General features: G+C 43.2%; 1 protein-coding gene across 1 annotated transcript in view; it reads left to right on the top strand.

Annotated features, from left to right (window-relative positions):
• The first annotated feature begins 501 nt into the window (after positions 1 to 501).
• LOC141443986 (multidrug resistance protein homolog 49-like) overlaps positions 502 to 21,773 on the top strand; it is a 36,366-nt gene continuing 15,094 nt past the window's right edge. The window contains exons 1-12 of the mRNA XM_074109431.1: positions 502 to 635; positions 1,570 to 1,794; positions 4,483 to 4,669; positions 6,049 to 6,191; positions 7,703 to 7,852; positions 8,553 to 8,611; positions 9,639 to 9,773; positions 11,513 to 11,613; positions 12,828 to 12,931; positions 14,778 to 14,945; positions 16,134 to 16,316; positions 19,862 to 19,952. Coding sequence (XP_073965532.1) covers positions 585 to 635; positions 1,570 to 1,794; positions 4,483 to 4,669; positions 6,049 to 6,191; positions 7,703 to 7,852; positions 8,553 to 8,611; positions 9,639 to 9,773; positions 11,513 to 11,613; positions 12,828 to 12,931; positions 14,778 to 14,945; positions 16,134 to 16,316; positions 19,862 to 19,952 — 1,597 coding nt within the window. The 5' untranslated portion in view covers positions 502 to 584. The remainder of the gene's footprint in view (positions 636 to 1,569; positions 1,795 to 4,482; positions 4,670 to 6,048; positions 6,192 to 7,702; positions 7,853 to 8,552; positions 8,612 to 9,638; positions 9,774 to 11,512; positions 11,614 to 12,827; positions 12,932 to 14,777; positions 14,946 to 16,133; positions 16,317 to 19,861; positions 19,953 to 21,773) is intronic.

Here is a 21,773-nt window from a genome sequence, read left to right as displayed (position 1 = left end):
TATTAAATGAATGTATACATCACAAGTATTTAACACAACTTTATTTTAACACAGTAGGTTCGCCATTTGTTATTGTTTTATTTAACACTTTTCTGTAAATCGTATATTAACTCATATATTTTTGGAATGGACTAATAATTAGCTTTCATTTGATACTCCACTCGATAAGTTTGAATAAAAAAAAAATTGGCCCCAAAAATCCGCCATTTTGGTATTTTAAGAATTCACTGTCACTCGCGGCATTAAGACAAATCCAATGACGTCTCATTTATCAAAATAGGTTCAGCCGTTGACTAGTTACGAGAGGACATAGGAATACACATACATACATACACACGCGTCAAACACATAACCCTCTTTCTTCGCAGTCGGGTAAAAACAGATTCCTCGCACATTACTGTTTGGTGGAAAGTTGTTTAGCACAATATACGTCCCCCCCAGCTACAAGCGTCTCCTGCGCCGGCGACGGCGGCGGCGCGGCGCGCGGCGCGTGGGCCGGCGCGGGCGCAGGGCTCGGCTGGCTGCTCACCTACTCGCTGAACGCCGTGGTGTTCGCCTACGGGACCACGCTGTGCGTGCGGGACATGGCCCTGCCGCCCGAGGAACAGGAGTACCATCCTGGTATCATGGTCACTGTGAGTACTATAGGCTATAGGGTAGGCGACGATGTCGCCGTAAGCGCTTGACGATGTCGACGCGGGCGTAATGAGGTCGTCACGAGCTTTTAACGATGTCGCTGCCGGCGCAGCGATATCGTCATAAGCGTGCAATGATGTCGCCGCAAGCGTAGCGATATCGCCGTAAGCGCGCGACGATATCGCCGCGAGGGCAATGTGGTCGTCGCGAGCTTTTAACGATGTCGCCGCCGGCGCAGCGATATCGTTATGAGCGCACACGATATCGCCAAGAGCCAATTCCGTACAAAATACAAAATTCTTGGAAAAATATTGCTCGATTACCGAACCCTCCAACACGCTCTTGGCCGGTTTTTAACTATGTTTCTCTTTCGATGAAAAATTCTGCTTTTTCATTCAAAAAGTTTCAAAATCCCGCATTGCCGAGAGGCGCAAGAACATCAAATCAACTACTTTCATTTAATCCGCTACTTGTTATCTGAGTGGTCGCTATCGTACCAGATGAAACACCACACCAGAAGATCAAACCGCACTGCTTGCATCTTTGATGGCTCATTTATATTATATAACGTTTTGAACTTTCGTGATTCTCACTCATAGTCAAAATACCACAAACGGGACTTATCACGCTATTATTGCACAAGTCATATTTACCTCGATGTTTCGGCAACGTTACAGTGGCCGTGGTCACGAGTAGACTGAAGTGTGGGGTGTCAAGTCTGCCTAGCAGCGCGAGTTCTTCGAACTACCCGCACTTGATCACTAATAGTGCCGGCACTCGTATCACGAACTACCCGCACTTGGTCACTTTTATTAGTCACCCTATCAGGTACCCGTCGAGGTAAATATTACTTGTGTAATAATAGCGTGATAAGTCCCGTTTGTGGTATCAATTATATTATATTATATATTTATGATTCTCCGTCTCTTCCAGGTCCTTTTCTGCACGTTCATGGCCTCCCAGAACATAGCCATGTGCCACCCCCACCTGGAACTGTTCGCGGCTGCCCGCGGCGCCGCCGCCTCCCTCTACAAGCTGCTGGAACGAAGGTCCAAGATCGACGCCATGCTGGACAGGGGGGAGCGTCCGGACAGGCTGAGGGGGGAGATCGTGTTTGAGGATGTGTACTTCAACTATCCGTCGCGGCCTGATGTCAAGGTAGAATAGAAAGTCAAAGTCAAAGTCAAATATATAAGTATAGTACACTAGCGTTTACCCGAGGCTTCGCACGCGTAAACTATTCGAGCTGATAGTAACAATTGAAATTCCGGGATTTTACAAAATTCCCTGGGAATTCCCAGGATTTATATCGTGGCCGTCATTGAGGTTGTGTTAAGAACAACTGTCCAAAATTTCAACTCTAAACCCAGTGGTTGAAATTTCAACATTTTCCTATCCCGTGGGAATATCGGGATAATAGCCTATGTGTTATTCCAGACGTCCAGCTACCAAGATACGAAATTTTATTGAAATCCGTCCACCCCTTTAGTTAGCGGGAAAGAATAACAAAAAAAAAGTATGTTGGTACAGTCAAGTACATAAACTTGTGAGCAAAAATTTGATCAAAAATATCTGAACACACTTCTATGCCGTTAACAATAGAGTCGTGTTCAAATATGTTTGATCACAAGTTTATGAATTCGACTGTGCATACATTACTAGGTAACCCTTTTCCAGGCATAGTGCATACCTACCTATAAGCAACTACTGTCAGGGGCAGACCTCTTGAGGGAGGTTTGACCTTAAAGGAGGCCTAGTAAGTTATTCCTTGAGTAAAACAATAAGACTTTTTAACAATTTTTAATTAAAAATTGAACACAAAAAATAACAGGCCTAATTGACAAAATTAAAAGTAAAAGTATTACGAGAATCTCAGGTAGTAAGTTCAAGCGATTTTATTGAGAGGTGGTTCTGATTATTCGGTCTCCCTGGCCTACACTTCCCTGGAGTCGGAGAGAAGAACCCGGAGCGAAGAGGCTGGCCACAGCAGGGGGGCCTGGTCCAGCTGAGTGGTCGTCGTTGCCGAGGTCAAAAGGGGCCTTAGGGCGGCAGGACGAGCAGCCTGGACAAGTGTTCCACGCCGGAACGATCAGGTCTTGACGAGCCAGGAAGGATGTGCAGTACTCCGGAAGTTAGGGCCGTCAGGGCTTAGTGTCAGGTTAGGGCGTAAAGGGGCCGCCTGAGCGTGAGAGCTGTAGCCGAACGGAGCTTTGAAAGTTGTAGCCGTGCAGAGCGGAGAAAGCTGTAGTCGTACGGAGCTTGTAAGCCGACGAAGGTTGTAAGCCGTACAAAGGTTTGGAAGTTTGAAGCCGTACGGAGGTGCCCTGTAAATTAGGTCGGTGTCAGTTGTGGTCCAGTGCCTAGATTGTTTGCCAGTCACTCCTCTGCAGCGATGCCCCAACTCTTAGGGTGTGCTGAATTGCAGTGAGTGGCAAGGACAATCATACGGAGTTACAGGCAGGCAAAGGAAAGTGATTCTAGTTTTATATAATTATTAAAAAAAACAAAGGTAAAATAAATAGCCTAAGTGACCGTTAAAATTTGAAATACAACAGTTCACTAAATAGCCGTTAGAGGATTACATTTGAAATTAAACGTTACTTAGCTGAGTTTGAATTTATTTTAACACCGGTAAGCATCCGTTGCATAAAAGTAATAAGCATTAACATAGTTCTGAGTTTTATAACAACGGATGAGAGAAATTAACAAGTGTTAAAATATTAAGTATAAGAAATGTTTGAAATAAAAGATTCCCTGGCCAGGGGAAGCCTTCAGTTCAATTACACAAGTTAAATTATAAGGAAAATATTATAATAAAATACACAGAAAAACACAAGAGTTAAATATCGGAGAACTTACCAAGTCTGGCGTATGGAGCTTTCGAGGAAGCTGTTTAGTGTAGTGTGAGCTGTTGAATGTGTATTTTACAGCTGTGCTTCAGCTTTTAAGGGCGAGAATATTACAGTTAGAATTCCCCCGGTCACAGCTGATCGACAGCACCCCCCTTGGCCCGACAAAAACGGTCAAGGGTGAGTTGGTTATAGATATATATTAGTCGTACAAACTCGTGTAGTAAATGAGTGTCGTAAAACTCGTTAATAAAATGCCTACTTTTATAAAATAAATAAGTAAATAATAAATAAATATTAAATACATATTATTACGTAAATAAATGAATCAAGTGAAACTACGGTGGCGACCTCTAGAGTTCGTCCGTCATTCTGCTCAGAGATCCCTTATTGAGGAAAGCGCCATCTAGCTTGAGCTGAGCTAACTAAGATGTCAGCGATCGCCTATGTGCATCGTGACACTACATAAATGTACACAAATATTCGACCTTACTAAGCATACAATATGGCACAAAATCATTTAAATTCGTTAAATATATTTTTTTGGTAAAAAAATCATTTTTAATTCTGACTTTTTTTGCTGACTGTACTTTTTGTTGACTGTACTTGTATTGTCACCCAAACTATATTTCCATACTAAATTTCAAGTCGATGCCATTAACCGTTGAAGAGTTCTGTCTTGCGGAGACGATCCTGGCCGGACTACCAGGATGTCACTATCAGATTATTGTATTGTCACGCAATTTACATAAGTATACCAAATTAAAAACTGCTGGAAGTTGGTTGAATTTAACATGCAAGATTTGATTACAAACAGACAGACAACGGGACAGGTAAAAACTAAATAAAAACTTGTAATATTATTCGTTTTTAAATTAATCCCCCATAGGTAAACAACAAAACTATGATTTCTTTGTAGCACATCTAAATCCTCGGGCCCTGATAAAGGGTTAAACAGCTTGCTCGCTTCTTCTTCACCCCCAACTTTCGTCACCAGGTGCTCCGCGGTTTCACCCTCAAAGTGTCCCCCGGCGAGACGGTGGCCCTGGTGGGGGGGTCGGGCTGCGGCAAGTCCACGGCGCTGCAGCTGCTCCAACGGATGTACGAGCCGGGGGGAGGGAGCGTCAGCGTGGACGGACGGCCGCTGCATGAGTTGAACATCACGCATTATCGGAGGAGCATTGGTACGAATAAACCCTGGAATACAGTTGACGACCGAGCCAAGTAGTTAGAGAACTAGACTGTGTACCATGAGGTTCCAGGTTCCCGTTGGGGCAGATTTTTTTTAAATATGGCTGCGTTTACACCAGAGTTGTGCATGTGATGCGAGGGACGTGTTTGTCATGAGCTAAATAGAATATTTTTTACTAGGAAAGCTACTCTATTAGCTTCGAACGTAGTGCCCACAAAAAAACGGAGTATTAGAACGGTACAATCGGATAATCTTAGTCAAGGAAAGGCTTGTCATTTGAGAATTTCTCTGCCGAAATGAGAACTAAAAGTTCAGCGTATACTACTCCGTTAACCTCCCCCTCCCCTTTCGCTTCTCGTTGTACCCATTGATCTCTCGCATAATTGCCGCAAGTTATAATGTATTGTTTGTCCGAATTTCCGTTAGTCATAATATTCTCTTCGCCAAAAAAGTAAATTATTCAGAAAATGTTCAGTGGTCATGCTATAGAAAACTGTAGGTTAAGTTAGGTTGTTTTATAAACACACACAAACATCACGCATGTATTCCCAAATGGGGTAGGCAGAGCACACGAAGCGTTACCGCTTCGAGGCCAATTTTAGGTTTAAAGTTTGTCAAAAACGGTACAATAGTGACAGATTGCTAGCCTGTCGCCTACGGCGTATACCTTAACCTATATCCTTAGTCGCCTCTTACGACATCCACGGAAGAAATGGAGAGGTGTAATTCTAACCCGACACTACACGGGGCTTAAAATGTTTTTGATTTCAGATTACATTCTATATTTTCAACAATTATGCGAGCGATAAAAAAAATACTAAAAACTTACAGCTTAATTCATAAAAAATCCTTAATTGAGGTTTGATCGGTCTGTTACTTAGCAGACTGATTAAGCTTGTTACACGGTTGTCAAGAAGTATGATTCATCAGTCTGCTAGTTGTTGAGCTGCTGATAGACGGATTAGACGCGTTATGTTGGCCACCTTGACAAATCAAAGACTAAAAAATTAAATGGCCTCATCGAGAATTAAAAAAAAAATGACAGCAGTGACAGCAACCGGAAACAAAATAAAAAGCGAGATGTTTGTTTTCCCGCCATTTCTGATCCGCATGTTTATGTTGTACCCTTTGGTTATACCTAAGTGCAAAAAGCCGTAATTATGTTAATCATTAGCAGGGAGATAAAGGAGGGTCTATGGTCCTCTAACTTCAGCAGAGCCGTGATCGACTGAATTAGCGCTAACAGACGTTTATGGATCATGTTTTTTAGCATCGGGCCTTCAAGGAGCCTTCAAGGAGGCTCTAACTTTTTAAGAATAAGGCTGTTAATAAATAAAAAGCTTCCATATTAATGTAATCCCTTTATTCCAGGAGTAGTAGGCCAGGAGCCGGTGCTCTTCAGTGGCACGATCCGGGAGAACATCGCGCTGGGACTCGATGACGTCAGTGAAGCGGACATTATAGAAGCAGCCACCACTGCGAATGCGCATCAGTTCATCACCAAACTGGTTCACGTAAGGATTTATTTAAGCTTGCTATTAGAGAGAGAGGGATAAGGAGAAGAGGGAGAGATAGAGAGGGCGAGATTAAAGCATATTTGATAACAGGGAAAGGGCGTAAGGATTTCTTTAACCTTGAAAATACAAACAGAAATATAGATGCACAGAAAAAACCAGAAAAATAAATAAGACCAGCACTGGGAATCGAACCCAGGTCCTCGGTATTCCGTACCGCGTGCTATACCGCTACACCACTGCTGGTCAACGGTACAGACACGAATTTCCCCTATGCACCTCATATATCAGCTTGTTTGTTTCTTATTTAGCCACTTAAGCAATTTTTCAATTTAGGTTTTACGGGATGACCGGAAAAGTAAAAAAAAAATTGGAATTGTAATAAAAAATACAAAAAGATTCCAAAAAAAAAACAATCTTTTTTTAACCTTGCTATTAGAGAGAGAGGGATAGGGAGAAGAGGGAGAGATAGAGAGAGCGAGATTAAAGCATATTTGATAACAGGGCAAAATGACATTGAGTCGGAAACTTTGAGAGAACATTGAATAGTACAAGCATCGACAGTGCCAAGGGAATTTTTAATTCTAAGATAGTTTTGGACATTTAAATGTAGGAATGTTACTACTCGAAGGACATATAACCGTTGGGGGAGAAAAGTCTTCGAGTGGCGACCACGAACCAGAAGACGAAGCTGGTGGACAGACAACACCGTGAGAGTTGCGGGTCACTGGCGGATGCAAGTAACGAGTTGTCTTTAATTGTGGCGTATTTGAAACATCCACTGTACCTGTAAGGTTATCATATGACATGATGCTGGGCGAGCGCGGCGCGCCCTCTCGGACCGACAAATCTTAATCGAGTCGGAACTGCGCTCTCTCTCTCTCTCTCTCTCTCTCTCTCTGTCTACTTCAAACATTGCACCGGTATGATCAGTCTATGAGCATGCTCATATTGGGGCCTTGGAACCGCTGTCATTCATTATTCTCAACACTTTTTTTAACAGATTTCTTAAGAAGTTGATACAATAAACATCCACGTCCAACACATTGGAGCTGTATATATCATGTATATATAGCAGTTCTTGGCTCAATATTGCCTTGGATTTATTGTTATTGGTTTGGATGTAATTATCTGATTAAATGGATTTATTATTCGCAGGTCAAGCAAGGTCCGCCCGAAATTGCTACCACCATCTTGCTCGCCAATCCTGCCGTGAAGCAGCAGTGCTTGCACTGTTGTGTTTCGGCGTGGAGAGTAAGACAGCCGGTGAAATACTGGCATTTGAGGTATCCCATCTTAGGCCTCTACGTTGGCAACGCATCTGCAATACCCCTGGTATTGCAGATGTTTATGGCGGTGGTGATCTCTTACCATCAGGAGACCCATTTGCTCGTTTGCCATCCAGTCGAATAAAAAAAACACCACAAAGGCACCAGTTCATTCTAAATTAGAAAGATGTTGAGAATAATGACGGTCCGAATATTCACCTTAAACCTCTACTGTTTATCCAGGGTTACGACACGATGCTGGGCGAGCGCGGCGCTTCCCTCTCGGGCGGACAGAAGCAGCGCATCGCCATCGCCCGCGCCGTGCTGCGCCGCCCCGCCGTGCTGCTGCTGGACGAACCCACCTCAGCGCTGGACCCCGCGGCAGAGCGGCTGGTAGGAAGCTGATGTTAAAACAGTCAAAGTGCTTAACTGAATCAGGCGATACTTTGCGGAGGTCCATGATGTGATTGGCGAGCGTGCCGCGTCCCCCTCGCGCGTTCCGTGCTGCTGCTGGATGAACCAGCTCCGGGTTAGACTCCGCGGCGGAGCGGCAGGTGGGAAGCTGATGTTAAAACAGTCAAAGTGCTTTACTGAATCAAGGCCTGGCCCATCATCATGGCGCGGCGCCGTAACGTGAAACGGCGCGGCGCCGAAGAGCGGTACGTTGCCGTTACAATGGGTTGTAACTTGCAAGAGCAAAGTTTAAAGTCTGTCAAGTACTCAGCATCGTAGATGCACGATGCGGCAACCCCATTACCCGAATTCTATACTACACTGTCTGACCTAGAATCAAACTTCACATCAGCCTTCGACAACGAATGACAAGAATTCGTTGTGCGTGACTAATCTTAACTCCTTCATAAGTTGAACTTGTCAATGCTTTGATATTAAAAGTGCTACCTATCATGTCAATGTAACAAACTGATCGAAACGACCTGACGTAACTCAGGAGATCCAGGCTGGAGTACCTCAAGGTTTAGTCATAGACCCACTGCTGTACCTACAGTACTGCGTCATACTGTAGTCCCTAGGAAAAACCTTGGCATTGAACTCTACAGCCATATTAAGCTGGATATTTACTCGTCTGTTTTAGGTCCAGGCAGCGTTGGATGCCGCAAGCAAAGGACGGACGACGCTCGTCGTTTCACACAGGTAACACTGATTTAAATCCCTAGAAAAGATGCAACATCTTTTATTTTAAACAAGCCTCTATTTTACTAAATTCCAACTGAGATTTCTTAGTTACTAATGGTCTTTATTTCGTTTTGAACATGAAACTGCCGTGAGTCTCTTTTTTCTTTTTATTTGAAAGCAGGTTTTCTAGCGATGGCTCTTAGACATGTTTCATCAAAATTCAATTCAGCCGTTTTGGAGATATTGAACTTTGAAGTGACAAAGTCGGGGATTTTCCAACTTTTCGTTGGTTAAGCGGAAATTACACTGTTGTTCGCCTGATGCGGTCGCCGAACTTGTTTCAAACTACTTCGGCGAACGACCGTCGCCTTTACATTAGTCTGTCCATCTACTACGGCGACCATATTAAGGCGGTGGCAGCAGTCGCTCGCCGAATGCGGCCGACTACAGTGTTTCAAGTTGTCTCTAGTTGACTAAGCAGATCGATAAGACGAGCGTGAATGGGAACGTTGGGAGAGGAAGGCCTAGACGAACGTACCACGATCAAATCAGGGACGTTCTGAAGAAAGGTCGGGTCAGGAGTACTCTAAACCGACGTGCATGCATGAAAAGATTGATGAATGTAGAGGAAGCGAGAGTTGTATGCCAGGATCGTAGCAAGTGGAAGGATGTAGAGTCTGCCTACCCCGTTGGGAAAGAGGCGTGATTTTATGTATAAATAATAAATAAATAAATAAATAAATATCACGGACAATTCACACCAATTGACCTAGTCCCAAAGTAAGCTTAGCAAAGCTTGTGTTATGGGTACTAAGCAACGGATAAATATAATTATATAGATAGATACATACTTAAATACATATTAAACACCCAAGACCCGAGAACAAACATTCGTATTTTCATACAAATATCTGCCCCGACACGGGAATCGAACCCGGGACCTCAAGCTTCGTAGTCAGGTTCTCTAACCACTAGGCCATCTGGTCGTCAAATGTATGTATGAACGTATTTCTGTTCCATTGTATTCTAATAACAAACTCCACAGGCTATCCACGATTGTGAACGCAACCCGCATCGCATACGTGGAGCACGGAGCCGTGCTCGAGCAGGGATCCCACCGGGAGCTTCTGGAGAAACAGGGACTCTACTGGCGGCTGCTACAGGAGGATATGTCCACTGAGTGAGTCTGTTTGTCCACATGAAACCTTCGATAGATGCACTGTCCAGCTAGGTTGGCCCAGCGGTACTACAGGTATACGAGTATCGTCCCTCCTCCTTACACTAAGGAAGGTTACGGGGGAGGGAGTCCCACACTTCCGCGCCGGCCCCAAGCCGCGCTCGTATGCGTAACGCATTTTCCCACCGCAAAAAAGGGGCTAATACGAAGTTTGAAAATCAAAGTTCGTATCGTACCGTCCCTCTCGCTCTCGTGTTATGTAATATGAGCATCGCGTGCGTGGAGCACGGAGCCGTGCTCGAGCAGGGATCCCACCGGGAGCTGCTGGAGAAACGGTATATACTGGCGGCTGTTACGGGAGGACATGAGCGACTGGGTGAGCCTCTTTGTCCACGTAAACCCTTCGATTCAGTGTTGAGTGAGCTAGGTAGGCCCGGCCTCTATTTCACCAACGTGTCAATGAGGGCTATCGCGTATCAATTCGCCGCTAGAGGCGCTAGTGTAGCGTGAGGTCTGCGAAATGTCAAATCTCATAGTTTTTGGGTGAGCTACGCGGGTTTATTTATAATTAGAATAATTTTGTGAATATTTTGCAATATCTGAAATTGATTATGGCAAATATGCGTTCCGGGGCAATGAATGTCTGTGTTTTGAGACAGTTTTGTCTTTCGGAAACCTTTGTTCTCCCTTTTTCCGAGCAAAACGGGGACTATGCAACACTGTGGCATGCTCGATATTTTTATGGTACGGTTTTAAGGTGTATTAAATGTGATTTTAATCTAAACTTTGTTTTCACACCCGTAATAACAGACTTTGAAAGCCATACTTAAAAACCTCACGCAACAGTGGCGCCATCTGGTGAGACAAAAAACGATAGCCCTCATTGTCCACATAATGTCGAGTGGCATATATTATTTGTATCTTAATTTAATGATAAAATGTGAATTTAATGTGAAACAAGCAGCGCGGGCCTTCTACATACAAGGTGAAGGGTTCACTGTAGGATCGCATAACTAATGATATAATTAATAACTAAGTATATAGTTAGCATAATTCCTGTTGGTTTGGTTACTTGTTCCGCATTCATGAAGAGCTGATTTTTTCGTTATCAATTCTTCTTGCTCGCTAATCCTGCCGTAGGGCCGTGGTGGCCTAGTGGTTTGACCTATCGCCTCTCAAGCAGAGGGTCGTGGGTTCAAACCCCGGCTCGCACCTCTAAGTTTTTCGAAATTCATGTGCGGAATTACATTTGAAATTTACCACGAGCTTTGCGGTGAAGGAAAACATCGTGAGGAAACCTGCACAAACCTGCGAAGCAATTCAATGGTGCGTGTGAAGTTCCCAATCCGCACTGGGCTTGCGTGGGAACTACGGCCCAAGCCCTCTTGTTCTGAGAGGAGGCCTGTGCCCAGCAGTGGGACGTATATAGGCTGGGATGATGAATCCTGCCGTGAAGCAGCAGTGCTTGCACTGTTGTGTTTCGGCGTGATGAATAAGACAGCAGGTGAAATTACTGGCACTTGAGGTATCCCATCTTGGGCCTCTACTTTGGCACCGCATCTGCAATATCCATGGTGTTGCAGATGTTAATGGGCGGTGGGGAGACCACTTGCTCGTTTGCCATCCAGTCGAATAAAAAAAAACGTCCTAATGCAAGTTTTGAATGGTCTAAATGGGGCAGTGTACAAGCTTAACCTTGCTCGCCACATCTCTGTTCTGTTCTAACAACACATTGTCTCCAGGAGCCTGGAACAGCCGCTGTCGGAGGAGTGTCCTGATGATGACGAAGTGGTTGAAGAGAACTGCTTCCGGCGCGCGTCCAGCGTGCGCTCCAACATGAGAGGTCAGCTAAATTGGATGGTATTATACCATTGACAGTTGTTATACTTGATAGATGATAAACAAAAGCATGACGGACCCTGCTCAATACAAGGATCGGTAACAGAAAAAAAAAAATTTTTGAGATTGGTTTTTTGGAATCTTTTTGTATTTTTTATTTCAATTCCAAATTTTTACTTTTACAGTCATCCCGTAAAACCTAAATTGAAAATACAAACTGAAATATAGATGCACAGAAAACCAGAAAATAAGACCATCACTGGGAATCGAACCCAGGTCCTCGGTATTCCGTACCGCGTGCTATACCGCTACACCACTGATGGTCAACGGTACAGACACGAATTTCCCCTATGCACCTATGCAAAAAGTTTTTGGTAAAAAAAAGTATCATGGGACCCTTGACACCTAATTGATCTAGTTCCAAACTAAGCAAAGCTTGTACTATGGATACATATTGAACATCCAAGACCCGAGAATAAACATTCGTATTATTCATACAAATATCTGCCCCGGCCGGGAATCGAACCCAGGACCTCGAGCTTCGTAGTCAGGTTCTCTAACCACTTGGCCATCCGGTCGTCAAAAAAAATTCATTCTTAATACAAGCTTTTTTTGCTGACTGTACTTTTTGTCGACTTAACTTGCATTGTCACCCAAACTACATTTGCATACCAAATTTCAAGTCGATGCCATTAACCGTTGAAGAGTTCCGTCCTGCGGAGACGATCCTGGCCGGACTACCAGGATATCACTACCAGATTATTATATTGTAACGAAATTTACATAAGTATTCCAAATTTCAAGTTCAGATTATTACTGGAATTACTGGAAGTTGGTCACTTGCAAGATTTGATTAGAGACAGACACAGACAGACAATGGGACAGGTGGACCAAATTAAAAGCTTGTAAAAAAAAGTTCACCAGCAAGTATCAACGCATGTAGAAGGAACAGGAACTCTGACAAATAACCGAAACAACATCAAAATTTTACTGCCGATTCGAAAAAGGTAACGGAAAGTGAGGCAGTTGGAAACGCTCGAATACCACCTACCTACATCCCTTCTTCCTACCTACATACTTCCTACCTACCCACCTCCTACCTACTTCCTACCTACCCACCTCCTACCTACTTCCTACCTACCCACCTCCTACCTCCTTCCTACCTACCTACCTCCTATCTACATACTTATAGAATAAACGTCTTGATGTTGGTTACAGAGTCTCTGACCCCCGAGCGCTGCATCCGCGGAAGCCGACGGCTGGGTTCGGTGTCGGCGGCGCACGTGCCCAATGCTGCCGCGCCTGACCTCATCAACCATGCCGTGAGTGGGGGGGCGGGGGGTGCGGGAAGAGGGAGCTAGCAGGGGAGGGAGTCTGGGGAGAGCGGGAAGTGTTGGAAGAGCAGGAAATGTTCCAGCAGGGTGCCTCTTGCCTGCATTTCGTTTTTTGTCCAAAAAATGTTTGGCATACTATTGAATGGCATACTACTCGTTTGTCCTAATAATTTTTGCGCATAATCATTTAAAGTCCTAAAGCAAGTTGGTCTTAATATTGATAACTAAAATCTAATATTCCTAACATAAAACCTCCTAAAACCCATACCCACCATAGGCACCCCGACTCGGATAGGTTAGGTTAGAAGGCTAAGGCGGGAGCGAAGCGTTATTTTTTTTGTCATCCCTAAACGATGTCCACTATAATATAACAACTACAATTATGCACATCAATCATTCGACAGTTGAATCTTAGCCACATCAAACGATAGGATAAAATAATATTTAGGACAAACGATAATAGGAGCAACAATTTCGGACAATCAAAAATATGCGGAACAAAGTGTATGCCATACGTTATTAGGACAAAAGACGTTATGCGACACAACTATAGGACTAATAATTGTATGCCATCCGATACAGACCCCTTCTAGCACTTCCTGCGAAAAGAGAAGTAGCAGGGAAGGGAGTGTGGGAGTTGTGGGAAGAACAGTAAGGGCTGTTTCACCATCCATTGATTAGTGTTAAGTGACGGTTAAATGTGATGCCGTCTCTATTTGTTTTGTTGAATAGACGGAGACGGCATCACATTTAACCGGCACTTAACACTAATCAGTGGATGGTGAAACAGCCCCTAAGTGTTGTAAAAGTGAGGCAGCAGAGAAAGGAGTGTGGGTACGGCGAGAAGTATTGAAAGAGGGTATCAGGGAAGAGAGTGTGGGAACAGCGGACATTGTGGAATGAGCAGGAAGTGTTGGAAGAGCAGAAAGTGTTGTATACCCTACCTAACCAACATAAAGTTGGGGAACCCCCGACATTGTCAATTCAAAGTTCAATATCACGAAAACCGATTTTGATAAAACATGTCTAAGAACCATCGCTGGAAACCCTGCTTTCAAATAAAAAAACCGCATTCAAATCGGTTCACCCGTTTAAAGCTACAGTTATAACACTCCTTTTTGCGTCGGCTGTTAAAAAGAGAGGCTGCAGGGAAGGAAGTGCGGGGAAGGCGGGGAGTGTGGTCAAGATAAGACAAGTAGAGTAGGTATATGGGTTACAAGGATCCATATTGTACATATGTGATGTTGGAGGGGTTTACTAATGTTTCGGCGAATAACGTTTGGCAACCTGTTTCATTTCGCAACTTTTCATTTCCCAACTGTTTAATATTTCTGAAACTGTAAATATTTCAGCATTTTTATAAAACTAACCTAACCTAACCTAAAGGGTTCTACACGATGGCCCTGAAATAAATCCTGAAATATTTACAGTATTAGAGTTTGCGAAATGAAAAGTTGCGAAATGAAACAGGTTGCCAAACGTTACGTTGCGAAAAGGCAGTACTCAAAGCCTGGAAAGGGAGAACAGGGTGAACAGAAACACACAAAGGTTGGGTAAACTCTGTTCAATAGTCCAGTTGTATGAGTATATATAGGTATAACATATTAAGTAGTCATAATTATGGGTGGTCTTCACGTGGATGGTATCGAATGACAATCTCAGGTTATATCCCTTATATGGTAGACATTCCTCCGTATATGGTATGGTGTCCTATTATTATTTCCATGCTATGTTATATACCTACTTACTCTATACACTACACATAGTACATATGTTAATCAAACAGCTGTCTTGCATGAAGATTGTATTATAAATGATGGTCTGTGTGTACCAGGAACCCATGGAGACGGAGGAGGAGGCGGCGGAAGAGCCGGTCTCCAGCTACGAGCTGCTCAAACTGAACGCCCCCGAGTGGCCTCTGCTGCTGGGAGGAGGCCTGGCCTCGCTGCTGGTCGGCGCCACAATGCCGATATTCGCGCTGCTGTTCTCTGAGCTGTATGGGGTGAGTGACCTTAACACGGGACCATATTGGCTCTCATAATTGTTGAAAGTCTTAATGTAATGTTTGTTAGAAACTTTTTAGGGTTCCGTAGCCAAAATGACAAAAACGGAACCCTTATAGTTTCGCCATGTCTGTCTGTCTGTCCGTCAGCGGCTTTGCTCAGGGACTATCAATGCTAGAAATCTGTAATTTTGCACGGATATATATGTAAACTATGCCGACAAAATGGTACAATAAAAATACAAAAAAAAATTTTTTTTAGGGTAGGTACCTCCCATAGACGTAAAGTGGGGGTGATTTTTTTTTTCTCATCCAACCCTATAGTGTGGGGTATCGTTGGTTAGGTCTTTACAAACCATTAGGATTTTGCTAAGACGATTTTTCAATTCATTGATGTGTATGCGAAATATTCAACTTTAAAGAGCAAATTTTCATTAAAATCGAGCGTCCCCCCCTCTAAAATCTAAGCCGGTAGGTGGAAAAATTTGAAAAAATTCAGGATGGTAGTAAGTATATCAAACATTCAAGGAAAACTATAACGGTTAAGTTTGCTTGATAATTATTAGTAGTGTTACTCTTAATTAGCAGCCTAAGGTATAAAATATGCCTAAACTTGGAAGATTCCGTATAAAATACGAAGTCCTTAGAAAAATATTAATTAATTTTTCGTAATGGCTACGGAACCCTATTTTGGGCGTGTCCGACAAGCTATTATTCATACAAATATCTGCCCCGGCCGGGAATCGAACCCGGGACCTCAAGCTTCGTAGTCAGGTTCTCTAACCACTTCTTTTTTTTTTTTTTATTCGACTGTATGGCAAACGAGCAAGTGGTTCTCCTGATGGTAAGAGATCACCACCGCCCATAAACATCTGCTACACCAGGAGTATTGCAGATGCGTTGCCAAACTAGAGGCCTAAGATGGGATACCTCAAGTGCCAGTAATTTCACCGGCTATCTTACTCTCCACGCCGAAACGCAACAGGGCAAGCACTGCTGCTTCACGGCAGGATTAGCGAGAAAGATGGTGGTAGCAATCCGGGCGGACCTTGCACTAGGTCCTACCGCCTGCAACCTGCACTTGGTTATCCGGTCGTCAAACATCGACATACCATACCATATAGGACCCCCATCCTCTTCTGTGTAGTATACCCATATAGCAGCTATTAAAGCCCAGTCGTCTTCCAGATGTTCGCAGAATCCGACCCCAACAAGATCCTTGCCCGGTCCCAAGTGTACGCGGGTCTGTTCGCGGCGGTGGCGGCCGGCTGCGGCGCCGTCACGTTCCTGCAGGCCTGGCTCTTCGGGCGCGCGGGGACAAGCCTCACCGCCAGGCTCCGGGAGGTGACGCTCAGGAACTACCTGCTGCAGGTCAGTGCCCTCTGCCGGAAGACGGCTGCTCCCATAGGCATCTTAGAACGCTTCAATGAACGACGACACCATCGGTTGTTGCCAGCTCTCTAAGACTCAGAGAGGTGACGCTCAGGAATTACCTGCTGCAGGTTAGACCATCAACCTGATGGAACACGTCTGTTCCCACAGGCATCCCTCTAGGAACTTTCACCTGGTTCATATCATCATCATCAGTCGTCCCCCAGTACACTTAGTAGGTAGTCGCACCTGACAACATGGTGAAATGCGGCCCAGACGTCGATTCATCTGTTGTTATGCCCTGATCACACGTACCGAGTAGCATGGCGAGACAGCAAATGAGGGCTATCGTTTTTTGTCTCACTAGATGGCGCACTGTTGCGTGAGGTTTTTAGTATGGCTTTCAAAGTCTGTTATTACGGGCGTGAAAACAAAGTTTAGATTAAAATCATATTTAAAACACCCTAAAACCGTACCATAAAAATATCGAGCATGCCACAGTGTTGCATAGTCCCCGTTTTGTTCGGAAAAAAGGGAGGAAAAAGGTTTCCGAAAGACAAAACTGTCTCAAAACACAGACATTCATGGCCCCGGAACGCATATTTGCCATAATTAATTTCAGATATTGCAAAATATTTACAGAATTATTCTAATTAAGTATAAATAAACCCGCGTAGCTCACCCAAAAACTATGAGATTTGACATTTCGGAGACCTCACGCTACACTAGCGCCTCTAGCGGCGAATTCATTCGCGATAGCCCTCATTGGTACTCGGCCGAGAGAATAGGGTGGGCGAGTAGGTGTTTACACGCATTTTGATTTTCCTGGTGACAGTGGCCAATACGCGGTTGCGCGGCCGCTCGCTACGACGACGCTACTGACTGGCGAGTGGCGAGTGAACGAGTTCATACCTGCCGAGTGGCGAGCGAGTCGGCGCGGGGTATGCTGAGAGGAGTGCGGGGGTGGGCACTCGGCCTAGTAAACCAGGGTTTCTCAAACTTATGGCTCCACGTACCCCTGTTAAAATTTCTAGCCGACAGCTAACCCATACCTCGACCCCCCCCAAGAAAGTAATAATATTGACTGTTGGAGAAACTAAGTTTATTTTTATTTCAATCATCATTTTAATATAATGTATATTATTTATTTCAATAAAAGGTAACAAATATAGTTAAGAATCGTCTTGCCAACGAAAATACAAACTGAAACAAACAACAACAAATAACAAACATATAAGTAACAAATTTGGAGTTGAAATAAAAAATACAAAAAGACTCCAAAAACCAATCATAATCATCTTGCCAGTCTTGCAGCCACCATCACGTAAACCTTGTCGCGAACCCCCTACCGTCGAATAGCGAACCCCTAGGGCTTCGCGTACCCCACTTTGAGAAACCCTGTAAACAAACCAGGGTCCGAGTGGCTCGCTCGCCATTATGCTCGGCCGAGTACTCGTCACATAGTACACACGAACCGAGCACTCGGCCGAGGACACTCTCTCGCCACTCTACTCGGTACGTGTGATCAGGGCATTAAACTCAAACTCAAACTCACAACATTTATTGGCAAGAAAAACACACTACATCACAACAAAAACACAGTAAAAACATAAATAGGAAAAGAGAGGAAAATAAAGAGATATTGTGCTGTAGTGTGATGCCAAAAGGACTCAGCTCAGCATGTGCCGTAGCCCTGTAACCAGAGCTGCAGCGCTGGTTTTCAGCTGAACCCCGGTGAGTGTGCACCCACGTAACCGAACGCGTAATTATTGCGGGAAAAGAAAAAACTATATATTATATTATATATATATATACAGGGTGGATTTCGACGAGGGACCTTTGCGAAACTGGCAGATAGTTCAACCTTAGCACTATATTTCCCCCATAGAAACTATGGGAATATATGTTACCGTTTTCAAGTTATTGGCTTTTAAACATTCATACCAAAAACTACTTTGTGCCAACCCTAGTGGCTGGGTCAATGTTCTTACTTGTAAACAATCTTTAGACGTCAGGATATTACGTTAATATGTTGCCATTTGTCCATTTTTAGGTCTTCGTGCAACGCTAAAAAAAATCGTTGCAGGATTTGCAGAGGTGATTGTCTCTGGAGTATTTATGTAATTTCTTAGTTAATAATTCTAACCACAACAAATAACTTACATGACATGACATGACATGACACTGACATTCACTCGAATGTACTCAATCGTCATAAACAATTAAAGAAGATAGTAACCTCTTTCATCATAAATAAAATGTCTCTGTTTACCCACTCATACAAAGGTTTTAGTTCGTTAACTCGCTTCATCAAATTATTTTCGAATGAATTGAAATTGTTCCCTGGTTGATCAGCAATTCATACAATTGGCTGTCCTTGTTTTTTTTTATTTTATTTTGGTTATCGCCAAAAAATGTAATACTGAACAATATTTGACGGATATTGCACTAAAGTTGTAGTAATAGGTTGTCATAGGACTTCATTCGCCGAGCCGAGATAGAACCAACGCATTTTCTACAACTATCGAAACTCTTTGCATGATTGAAAAATCGATCATAAACATATCATAAATATGATGTTTGAAATGAAATTGACATTTAAGTTCATTTCATTTGCTTCCTATACATGAAAATGCCTTTGTTAGATGCACGTGGATATTTAATTTGCTCATGTTATACGCGAGCTACTGAGGCGAGCTACAATCATAATGCGGTTGAAGCTTTACGACGTTACAGGGAAACATATCCACCACCACACCCAACAGGTCGTAGGACAATTTTACGTGCTTGTGATCGTGTCACCAACAATCAGCCCATTGTACCAAGAACAGCTCAGAACGATCAACGTGGAGGACCTGTTATTCGTCTTGCGGCTAGACTTGAAGAAAGAATACTGCGGTATTTTGAGCGGAATCCAAGAAAAAGTTCGAGATCAGCTGGTCGACATTTCGAAATAAGTCATACCGCAGTACTAAAAGTTCTTAAACGTGCCCGCGCCTTCACCCTTACAAAATACATACTCGGGCACGGGCTGCAGCGTGTATTATTAGACACGGAGGAACATTTGAACACCGTATGTAAAAATTGTATTAAAGTAATTGATATTCGTATTTTTGCATTTTATTTGATTTATTTGACTTTTATGTGTCATTTTTACATCAGTACGATGACAACAACTCTCGGAAATAAACGTAATATCCCGAGTTTTTCCGATGGCGATTCCTTAATCTAGCCATCTTGCCGTTATGTGCAGATGCAATATAGGGTTATCACCGCAGTTAAAAATGAGTGAATTTTGTATTTTTTTTTTTACTTTGTTTAAGTTTCTAAACATTATAAATCGACTGTGTATCACTTAAACAATGCAATATCTTCGCAAAGGTCCCTCGTCGAAATCCACCCTGTATAAATCATGACAAATATAAGAATTATAAAATACCTTTAAACATATATGTATATGCGTGGAAATTTGTACAAGAGGATTTAAAAATACATTACCATCGACCGATTGGTGTTGTGACACTGTTGACGTTTACTGTGCGCAGGAGCAGGGCTGGTTCGACCGCGCCGAGAACGCGGTGGGGGCGCTGTGCGCGCGGCTCGCCTCCGACGCCGCCGCCGTCCAGGGCGCCACCGGTAACTATAGCGTATACTCTCTTCACTCCTAAAACCTAACACTAGCTAGCTTGCACTGTTGTGTTTCGGCGTGGAGAGTAAGACAGCCGGTGAAATTACTGGCACGTGAGGTATCCCATCTTGGGCCTCTAGGTTGGCAACGCTGCAATACCCCTGGTGGTGCAGATCTCTATCAGGAGAGCGACTTGCTCGTTTGCCATCCAGTCGAATTAAAAAAAAAAGGAAATTCAATATCAACAGTGGAAACAATTGATTGATTGAAGATTTCGTTTTTTTAACACCCTGTAAAGTTTTGCCTCCTGAACATGGGAAAATATTGGTTATAATTGATTTCTCCATATTTAAAAAAATACAAAAAAATTAAAAAATACGTCTGAATTTGCATGTTTCCTTTGCCTTTTTCACCAGAAAAAGTAGCTGTCATCATTTTGACAACGTCTCTATGCAACGTCTACGTCAGATTTACGTGATCTTTTTTTTAACCCCCGACGAAAAAGAGGGGTGTTATAAGTTTGACCGCTATGTGTGTGTGTCTGTGTGTCTGTGTGTCTGTCTGTGGCACCGTAGCTCTTAAACGGGTGGACCGATTTGAATGCGGTTTTTTTTATTTGAAAGCTGGTTTTCTAGCGATGGATCTTAGACATGATTTATCAAAATCGGTTCAGCCGTTTCAAGATCATCAGCTCTTTTGTTCGCTGCGGTAGGAATCTTAGACGCATAATGGATATTTACTTTACTTTCAAACATATTTGGGACCTACAATTTGAAACACCCATGAATACAATATAGCTATGCAAGATTATAGAGTTCTCGGCCTGATGCTGCAGCCAGGATATCCAGAACACTAGTAGGTACACTCTTAATAAAACTATAGCAGATATATCGTGTTTGGGTTCGTTTTGATCAGTATTTGATTCTACAAACAATGCAATGGTGGCAACAGGATGAGCTGATGCTGCAGCCAGGATATCCAGCACAATAGTACACTCTAAAAAAAAAAATAGCACATATGTCGTGTTTGGATTCGTTTTGATCAGTCATTGATTCTACATACAATGCAGTGGTGGCAACACGACGAGCTGATGCTGCAGCCAGGATATCCAGCACACCAGTATACTCTTGAAAAAATAATAGCAGATATGTCGTGTTTGGATTCGTTTTGATCAGTAATTGATTCTACATACAATGCAATGGTGGCAACACGACGAGCTGATGCTGCAGCCAGGATATTCAGCACACCAGTATACTCTTGAAAAAATAATAGCAGATATGTCGTGTTTAATTCCTTTTGATCAGTATTTGATTCTACATACAATGCAATGGTGGCAACACGATGAGCTGATGCTGCAGCCAGGATATCCAGCACACTAGTACACTCTATAAAAATAATAGCACATATGTCGTGTTTGGAATCGTTTTGATCAGTAATTGATTCTACATACAATGCAGTGGTGGCAACACGACGAGCTGATGCTACAGCCAGGATATCCAGCACACCAGTATACTCTTGAAAAAATAATAGCAGATATGTAGTGTTTGATTCCTTTTGATCAGTATTTGATTCTACATACAATGCAATGGTGGCAACAAGATGAGCTGATGCTGCAGCCAGGATACCCAACACACTAGTACAGTTTAAAAAATATATATCAAAGTTTAAAAAACATGAAATAAAAACTTAAATTTAAAATTTAAAAAACCCCCGACTTAAAAAACGCCAGCAAAAATATAAATAAAAACGCCCGAAAAAAACGCTGCTTGAAAAGACAATTAAAAAGTAAAAAATAATTATGCGCTACCTAGCTGTTGCCCGCGACTTCA

Source organism: Choristoneura fumiferana, chromosome 28 (assembly GCF_025370935.1).
Source record: "Choristoneura fumiferana chromosome 28, NRCan_CFum_1, whole genome shotgun sequence".
Taxonomy (NCBI): domain Eukaryota; kingdom Metazoa; phylum Arthropoda; class Insecta; order Lepidoptera; family Tortricidae; genus Choristoneura; species Choristoneura fumiferana.
Note: the sequence above shows the minus strand (reverse complement) of the source record. Positions and strands in the feature narration are given on the sequence as shown.